Source organism: Phoenix dactylifera, chromosome 8, assembly GCF_051530095.1.
Source record: "Phoenix dactylifera cultivar Ajwa chromosome 8, Ajwa_hap1_PhDact_Kaust_v1.1, whole genome shotgun sequence".
Classification (NCBI taxonomy): domain Eukaryota; kingdom Viridiplantae; phylum Streptophyta; class Magnoliopsida; order Arecales; family Arecaceae; genus Phoenix; species Phoenix dactylifera.
Window position 1 is genome coordinate 29,397,563 of NC_143197.1, and position 9,513 is coordinate 29,407,075.

The 9,513-nt window shown below is 39.9% G+C and overlaps 1 protein-coding gene across 3 annotated transcripts; it reads left to right on the forward strand.

Moving 5' to 3' along the window:
- Positions 1–1,023: 1,023 nt before the first annotated feature.
- LOC103714411 (RNI-like superfamily protein) lies at positions 1,024–7,921 on the forward strand. 3 transcript variants are annotated; one of them, XM_017844579.5, is made up of 8 exons: positions 1,024–1,977; positions 3,218–3,328; positions 4,056–4,187; positions 4,269–4,650; positions 4,739–4,868; positions 5,351–5,645; positions 5,727–5,978; positions 7,499–7,921. In XM_017844579.5, exons 1-8 carry the CDS (start codon positions 1,225–1,227, stop codon positions 7,553–7,555), a joined length of 2,112 nt encoding a protein of 703 aa, XP_017700068.3. In that variant the 5' UTR covers positions 1,024–1,224; the 3' UTR covers positions 7,556–7,921. The 3 variants fall into 3 exon arrangements, with proteins under 3 accessions (XP_017700068.3, XP_088559568.1, XP_088559569.1); XM_088703443.2 differs by having other exon boundaries at positions 1,084–1,977; positions 7,454–7,502; XM_088703442.2 differs by lacking the exon at positions 7,499–7,921 and having other exon boundaries at positions 1,056–1,977; positions 5,727–6,243.
- Positions 7,922–9,513: the final 1,592 nt, after the last annotated feature.

The following is a 9,513-nucleotide window of genomic DNA, read 5'->3' on the forward strand; positions in this document are numbered from 1 at the left end:
TCACCCTATCATCACAATCTCTCAAACTTGTCACTTGACTTTTATCCTATCCTTCTACTTTTGAGTCATGTAATTTTGTTCTAGTCTAGTCTCACACTTCTCAACTTCTATATGTTTGTTTTGACCACTATGTTGGAACACTAACATAGGCTCTTGCCTTTCTTGCTAACTCAATCTCCACCACCTTAATTATTATTTTATTTATCTTCACTTCTAATGTAGTTAATAAAATATTCCTTATAGGATAGACTTGAGCCATTATCAACTCTCCTCTATTTTCTTTTGGAAATAAATTCATCTATTTTTAAAAAAAAAACTGCTTTGTTCTTATTTTCTCTCTCCCTCTCTTTTTAAATTTTTGCTACATTTAACTTTTTTTTTTCTTCTTGTTCACTCCACCCACTTTAGACCCTTATAGGTTTTGCTTTTGGAGAGGCTAAAAATATTTTTTTGGAGTCCAAACTCTCCCCGTTATATTATTCTTTTTTTTCTTTGATTTTTTTAAAAAATTCTCTAATATTTTTTTTTTCTTTTCTTTTCTACTCCACCTGCACAAATATATCACATGTGTTAAATATTAGTAACATAAAATGCGAGGCAGGACTTTTTGGAAAGGCCAAAAATATTTTTTTGGAATCCAGACTCTCCTTGTTGTTTTATTTATTTATTTTTCTCTTTGATTTTTTTCAAATATTTTATAATATTTTTTTTTCTTTTCTACTCCAACTGCACAAATGTATCACATCGGTTAAATACCGGTACCATAAAATGCGAAACAGGGTGCACAAATCTCAATTAAATGAGATTTGGAGAATAGTTTCACTCAATTATGGGTTTTCATGACAGGTGCAGTTTAGGTTATTCAAACGTCGTAACGGATTGGAGGAGAGAAAACCCCCTCAAACCCAGGCCTGCCACAGCTACCACACTAGGGGTATTTACGTCATATAAGTGAAAAGTCACTCGCTCCCTCGTTCTTGGAAGTAAACATAGTAAGGGCATTTTTGGTAACTTCTCACGCACCATCTTCCACCTCCGTCCTCCTTCTATATCTGCCCACAGTTTTCTGTTATCGTTAACGATTACCCCTCTCTCTCTTTTCTTCTCCTTCTCTTCAATCTTGCTACCCTCTCCCCTGTCCTTCGTTCTCAATTCCCAAATCCTGCGTTCAAGAAGCCATTTTTACAGCGTTTCTTTCTGTGTTTTCTTCTTTCTTTCTACATAATGGAAGCGATCGGCCGGAGTAGTTGGAGCCCCGGAGCTCTCCAAACCCTAACGTTCGATCTCGTCTCCAAGAACTCCAACACCTACCCTCGCCTCAATCCGAGACCCATCAAGAAGATGCGGGGAGAAGCGGAGCAGCAGCGCAACCCCTTCGACTCCCTCACCGAGGAGATCCTCTTCTTGATCCTGGACCGCCTCGGCTCCAACCCCGTCGACAAGAAATCCTTCTCCCTCGTCTGCAAGTCCTTCTACGCCGCCGAGTCCCGCCACCGCCGGACCCTCGCGCCCCTCCGGTCCGACCTCCTCCGCCGGGTCCTCGCCCGCTACCCCTCCATCGACCGCCTCGACTTCACCCTCTGCCCTCGCGTCACCGACGGCGCACTCACCGCCGCCGCCAACGCCCTCCGGTCGTCGCTCCGCTCGGTCGACCTCTCCAGGTCGAAGGCCTTCTCCAGTGTCGGGCTCGACAAATTGGCCTTGCACTGTACTTCTCTGGTCGAGATTGATCTGTCATACTCGTTCTATCTGACCGACGGGGCCGCTGCGGCGATCGGCCGGGCGAGAAATCTTGAACGGCTGTGGCTGGCGAAGTGTAGGAGGATCACGGATATTGGGATCGCAAGGATCGCCTTGGGTTGCCCCAAGCTGAGATTGCTCTGCTTGAATGAATGCATCAAATTGACCGACATGGGGATTGAGTTGGTGGCGTCTAAATGCAAAATGCTTCAAAGTTTGGATCTTTCCTACTTGGCGGTAATACTTTTGATCCTTGATCCTTCTGATAACTGATACCTGATGATTGATGCTATTTGCTACGAACAGAGAGCTAACAAAGTAATTTTCTGGTTTTAGATAGGTTGGCCTTGTGAAATGATTAGCCCTGGCTTCTTTTTCTTGTGAAGAGGGTATACTTTACTGGCATTAAATCTTGATTTGGAATGGGTTTTCATTTTCTTATCAGTGTTTGTTAAGGTAATTGTCTGTTTGTGTTTGCTATATTGATGTCGTGCTTTTCTCTCAAAAAATTCTATGATGGTGCTATATAAGTCAGAGAATTTCTATAGTCATATTTGAATTAGTGTAGTTGCAAAGTGGGGACTTTCTTTGCTCCAGTTTGTAAGTGGCTTTCTGCTCCAACACAAGCTAAGTTGGTTATATTTTGACATTTGCTTAAATTAGTCACCTATCAGAAAGGGCTGGATCCTGATTTTTAATTATTTGTGATAGAAAAATAGCTGTTTTTAATATTAGCCTGGAATTTGCTTCTTCTGAGGTCTAAAACAAAGTTAGGTTAAAGTTGAAATGTGCTATGTATATACACTCATCTCCTTTTGAAGAAGAGGGACACGGAATTTGCTGCAAGAGTCAGGGAAATCAAAGGCTGGAGTAGGATTGACTCTCTTTAGAAAAGATGTGTAGTTTGGTGGTTCGAGAGGAAATATGCTTAGGCATGCAGGGCAGAAAACTAGCTTGAACTGCAAAGCTCATCCATTTAAAAAAGGCAGCACATCAAATAACAGTGGAGCTCATGCATCAGGCAAGACGGAATATACTTCATGTTGCATAGAGCTGTTTTTTTACCTACAAGTATGTGTACATTAACAACAACATTTGTAAAATTAAGCTGCCAGATGGTAGCTGGATTTGAAAGCAGAACATGCTTAGTTGTTCTTCTTGGAATCATTCACAGCAAAATAGCAAATTGTCTAGGTTGGTCATTTTTAATTAGTAGTGTTTTGAGTTTTGACCAATCTAGAGCCATTTTGCCTCGTAAAAATGAATTTGAACTATTGATTGCAGTAAAAAAATTAAATCGTTTCATTTCTCAATCTCCCTTTCTGGCTTCATTGGTTGTTTGAAGTTGGCTTTCTCATTTGCAAGAGACATGAATGATGTCTACTTGCTAATTTTATGACCTTGTGCTTTTTTTTTTTCGGGCACTTCCCACGCATTGTATTATTTTGATGAAAATTTTGCATTCTTAATGTTGCAGATAACAGAGAAATGCCTTCCAGCTATCTTACAACTACCATATCTTGAAGATTTGTCACTGCCAGAATGCATTGGTATTGATGCTCTCAGCCAAGGATGCAAGTCATTAGAGGTACATATTAATGTTCTAGCTAAAACCAGCTCAAAATGATTTACTGATGTTTTTAGAATAAAAATGTCTTAGTAGCTTATTGTAAGACTGATCTTAATGATGCTTACTGTGAATATTAGTTGCACTTGAGCATTTGCAGATTGACAGGATGACTATTGAATAGGTTTGGAACTAAAACATGTGAGTTATTAGTAGTAACTTTCACACCATCAATAATGGAAAACAATCGATGAGACAAGCATCAGGCAGATGTATCATCAACTATTATCCAGAAAAATAAAGCATTTGTCATAGTAAAAGCTATTTATGCTTATTTAAGTATTTGAAATTACATTATTTTATTAATTTAGTCTTCTTAAAAATGATGCGGAGTGAGTGAAAGGAGAAGAAAATCAAAATAAGTTTCTTAGATAAACTGTACTGTGAATTATGTAAAATGGCATACAAAGGCATACATCCCTAGAGGAATGTTAGAATTAGCTTTGCATTTTATTTAGGTAAAAGGATCAAATATTCGTAATTGTAAAATTCATATCTGATACTTTAAATCTAAAGAATTAATTGCTTTTAAAGCCCCTTTCCTGTAGATGATCATATTATGTGATTCCAGCATAATATCAATTATTCATGACCTCAAATATGTGTTATCTCACATCCATGTACTCCTCATTAACTAGTCAAGTTTTATTGGGCCCTACAGCTTTATTCAAAATTTTGCTTCCTGCAGGCACTCGATATGTCAATTTGTCAGCAGGTATTCGACATATCAACTTGTCAGCATGCTAAGCATGCTGGATTGTCCTCCATCACTAATAGAAGCTTGGGTTTACGCCAACTGGGTTTAACATACTACATTCCTGTAAGTCCATTCTAACAATGCCCCACCCTGGGAAAGACTCAAGTTTCCATGAGACATATTACTAAATTGATTGCTATGCAGGTTACCTGTTTTTTACAAAGGCTTCCTAGGTTGCAATCTATCAAATTAAGTGACTGTGAAATCACATCAACTGAACTGAAAGCCATTGGAACTTCCTGCTTATCTTTGAAGGAGCTTAGCTTCAGCAAGTGCTCTGGCATCACAGATGAAGATCTTTCTTTTATTGTGTCAAAGCACAGGGAATTGGTGAAATTAGATATCACATGCTGTAGTGAGATAACTGATGTTTCACTAGCCAAGATCACAAGCTCATGCACATCCCTTACCTCTTTGAGGATGGAATCTTGTAACCTGGTTTCGAAGGAGGGCTTTCGTCTGATTGGTCAACATTGTCATCTCCTGGAGGAACTGGATCTTACAGATACTGATTTGGACAATGAAGGTATTTTCCTGTCATACTGTTAAAAGTTAAGATTATCATTTTTTAAATTTATCAAATCATAGATTCTAATAATATTTTTTATATGCAGGATTGAAGGCCGTCTCAGGATGTTTCAAACTTTCTAGCCTAAAAATTGGCCTCTGCATGAACATTAATGATGAAGGTCTTGTTCATGTTGGGAAATGTTGTCCAAAACTCCAAGTGCTTGATTTGTACAGGTTTGTGACTGTCTGCTTCCTTTGGGCTTTATCTTATCATTATCTTTAGTCATTGTCAAAAAAAACATTGGTGTTAGTTGCAGCATAGAGTTATTGAACCCAATCAAGTTAGAGGAAGGAGATTAGAAATAAATAATTATGACTTAGAAATCTCTACATTAAGAGGATTAAAAGCTGAGTCTTTCTGTTCTGTTTCTGAGTTTTCGGAAAACATCTGGATGTTAGAGAACTTAATTTCAGGAGTTGTTTAGACTACATCAGAGTAACAAGCCTTTATATTTGATTCTTTGCATTTTTCTCCATTTTGCAGTGAACCATAATTTTAGAGTATTTCATTTTCAAGTGTGACTAGTTCCACCAATGATGTTTTGATTACTACATATTTCAAGGTGGAAGATTAGGTTGGACATAAGTTGGTCATGCTGGTATGGCTATACAAAATTTGCATTTTGGAGCTAAACTAATATGGATTACTACTACAGGTGTACGGGAATAACTGATATGGGTGTTTCAGCCATAGCTCTTGGCTGCCCTATGCTGCGGATGATTAATCTGGCATACTGCTCAGATATAACAGATGATTCATTAAGATCATTGTCAAAGTGCTTGAACTTGGACACACTGGAGATTCGAGGTTGTCCCCAGGTCTCCTCTGTTGGTATCTCAGCTATAGCTGTGGGATGTCGACAAATCACCAAGCTGGATGTCAAGAAATGCTATGATATTAATGATGATGGAATGCTTTCACTTGGATGCTTCTCCCAGAATTTACGCCAGGTACGATATTTGCCTTTTTTTCCTCAACATGCCAGGATGGCGATCTGGATTTTAACACAAATTTAATTTGTCCACTTTCAGATAAACTTGTCATATTGTTCAGTAACAGATAGGGGGCTTTTGGCACTTGCTAGCATCAGCTGTCTACAAATTATGACTATTTTACATTTAAGGGGGCTAACTTCAAATGGTCTGAAAAATGTTCTATGGGCATGTAATGGTTTAAGAAAAATGAAGCTTCACTCATCATTGAAGTCCTCAATTTCCCAACATATTCTGGAATACATAGAAGCACGTGGATGTATGCTTCTGTGGAGTAATAAGCCATACCAGGTATCCTTGATTTCCTTGTCCAACGAATCTGCAATACTGATGAGCATATTGTTTGGTTTTGTTCTCTCATACACTTCTTTAAATACTTGCACTTTTAATAACTTTCTTGTTGTCCACATTTGAGATCTTCGTCTTGAGGTTTTGATCGATGTACATGTTAAAAAGAGTACCTGTGTGGTACTAGACTATATATGTGTTGGTTTCTAACATTTTCATAATTCAAGTAGCACATCATATTGAAGGTGCAGGATTCTTTTATTTTATTTTTATTTATTTATTTATTTATTTTCTGCCTATGTGAATAGTTTTCTCAGTTCATCATGTGCTCCACTTAAAAACCTTCAGATCACAAGCATCATGTAAGGTACCACCTCAAGGTGTTGTTTTAGTCTAACAGTCACCTGAAATCATGACATACAGCAGGGCTCTGGTGTGAGGCTGGAGTGCTGCGAGTCTTGATATTAGGCTGTTCCAGAAACCACCTCTGACTGTTTAGGCGAGAATTCATACATTAAATTGTCAAAATGATTTTTTTTTCCATCTGGAATTAGCCAAACTTGGGGATCAGGCTATAGATTGTTATTGCAACATATCATTTAAGCTATGAAGTTCTATATATAAGGCTACAGAGGACTAGGGTGGCTTTTTTTAATGGAAAAAAGGTGATTTTGTGAAGAATCTCTATGAATAATAGAATTTACACAATCCATGTGTTGGTTGATAAGCAAAATGCTAAAATATATGGATAACACACCAATCATTTGTGATGTTGTATGATGGATCGTACAGAATTTGTGAAAAGAGAAACTGAATGAAAGTGTAATGTTCATTTGTGTACTGAAAAGAGAGCATAAAAGAACTAGTCTAGAGGATGAACTGATTTGGAACCCGAAATCTTCAACAGTAAATGAGAGGTCATGAGCATTGGAAGGCACTGAAGTGACCACATGAATGTGCTTTGGTGCAAGGTTATTTTACCAATGTGCTGAGATGTATTGAGTAGAGTTATAGGAAATTATAGAAGTGTCATTGTGACGCAGAAGACCACTTGATGCTAATCTTATGACAAGTCTGTCCTTTGAGGAGAGCATAATGACGCAAGTGGATCCAAACTTCTGATATTGCTAATATACAAAGGAAAGTAGGGATTATATGTCCAGTGCAATTTCTGCACTTCATTGGTCATATTTCTAATTTTCTCCTTGTTATATGCTTCACATCATCATTTCCTATCACACCCTTCATTTGTACATGAGCACGTTTTTGCTGATTTAGTAATATGAGATTTGTTGCCATCATGTTAAAATCTTCCTCAAGTCACAAGCTTGTGATCTCATGATACCTTAGGAACACTGGTTCACTTTTTCCATCACGATAAAAATAAGAGAACAAGCACTTTGTAATTGTAAGGCAATGAACGTTTAGGTGTTGACTATATCCTTTTAGGAACTATATCTTTATCTTTTTTTTGGCAGGCTGAATTGGTGCCTAATGATTAATGGATAATGTTCTTTTGGCAGGCTGAATTGGTGCCTAATGAAATTTGGAAGCAACAGTCACGGGGTATGCCTGAGTAGAAATTAAAACCTCAAGGATCATGTGTGATAGCCTCCGCAGGAACTATGGGCCCATTTCTTCATCAATGTTGTTGGGACTCAAAAAGAACAATATACTTAGCCTTGGAAGTTTGGGATGACTTTGTAATGCTTCAAGCTGTCCTGATTGAGGTTACCTTTCGGGCAGGGAAATGGTTCTTCTTGCAAAGAATTTTATTTTGGTTAATGTTTCTGTATGTATTTGTGTTAAGAAAACCAATGAATCCGTTTTTCATTTATTTTTCTCCCAATCCAAGACACAATTGCTCTTTTTGTACCCCGTTATTTAAGGTAAAAAAACGTGGAATCAGTTGGACTAATTCAAATATCTTTTGAATCCCATCACAATGTGGTTGCCATGGTTGTTTTCTTGGGATGGTTATTAAAAAACAGACTAATTGCTCTGTTTACCATTTCAAAGTAGGCGTATGATATTGATGTTCGATCGGTGATGTTCTCTGTTCTGTTGGCTTCTTTAGATATTATTTTCTAGGCTCCTCGCGCGGTCTCCCTGCAGTTCTAGAATCGCGACCTTGGCGTTCCATTTCTCGTACCGTTCCTTGTTCTTTGTTTTTGGGTTTGACCGTTTCAGCCCCAGGGGACGGTGGAGCCCGGTCCCTTGTTTGTCAACTTGATGCCCCTTTCTTTTTTTTTTCTAGATTCAGTTGCGGGGCCCACCACATCTCTCGCTACACATCTAACTCTAGGTCAACATCGAGTTAGCTACTAGAAACCTATACGGCAAACTAACCGGATTGGCTCCGAGACCAACCCGAAAATGACCTTATTCGGAATAGTCGCAAATCAGGTCCTGTTACAATATTAAACCTAATAATGTGATGGAACAACTATGAGTGGAGATATGATCGTTAGAAGCAACATTTTGTTGTTGTCCTTTTCTTGTTGGATTGGGTGTGAGCCCATCTTATCGTCTCTGGAGTTCTTCTTACAAAATTTGGGGCACTTTCTCTATGTTTACCAATCGTCAGCTTCTCCGTATCTTTAGCCGCTCCATGCAAGCTGTGGTTACCTGCTCCAGAATCAAGGCATAGTGCTGTTTCCTTGCTAGAAAGATAATAGAATATTCATACACATGATTTTTGAGAATGTATTTTAAACGCATGATGATTGCGTGGGCTTAGAAGGGTGGGAAGCAGACTTGCCCGTCAACACTTGAAATGGTCTTGAATGAAAGCCTAAAAGACACATGGTGTGCGCACCATGCCAATTGGATTTGACAAATCCTCTCCTCCTCCTCCTCTCTCTCTCTCTCTCTCTCTCTCTCTCACACACACACACACACACACACACACACACACACCCCACCCGGTGTACCTCAGTGGTACACCGGGCAAATAATATTCCACCAGGTGGACATTCGGGCCACCTCGATGCAGGGGGAAAAAAGGAAGCAAACCGCCACTGCCTCCGCACCCCACGACGCCGCCGTTCGCCCCGACATGAGCCACCTCATCCCTCCAAGCAGATTCAGTCGAGCGCTCCTCCTCCTCTTGGCGATGACCTGAAGGTCGCTTGCGAGACCCTGGCAGAAGCCGGTGGCCGGGGATCCATCTTCGGTGGCGGCGGAGGACCCAGACCTTTCGATAGAGTCGTTCGAGGTCTTGATCGGGGACAAGATCGAGTGGACGGACCTGAACACCGTTTACGATCGAGAGGAGGAGCATAGCGAATCATGAGGAGGAGCACGGCTCTCATCATGAATGGAACCGTCGGCGAGGCATGAGGAGGAGCATGGGCTCATGGCCCTTGTCGACCCCCCCTTCGCCTCTACTATTTCCAAGGTCGTTGTGGCCCAGATCTGCTGTCTCACCGTTGGGCACGCCGCCGTGGTTCCGTTAGGCTCGGGCTAGGAGCCAAAGCTGCTGAGGTGGCCAGAATATTTACATGAAACCATTTTATTGGCCCGGTGTAGGATATAA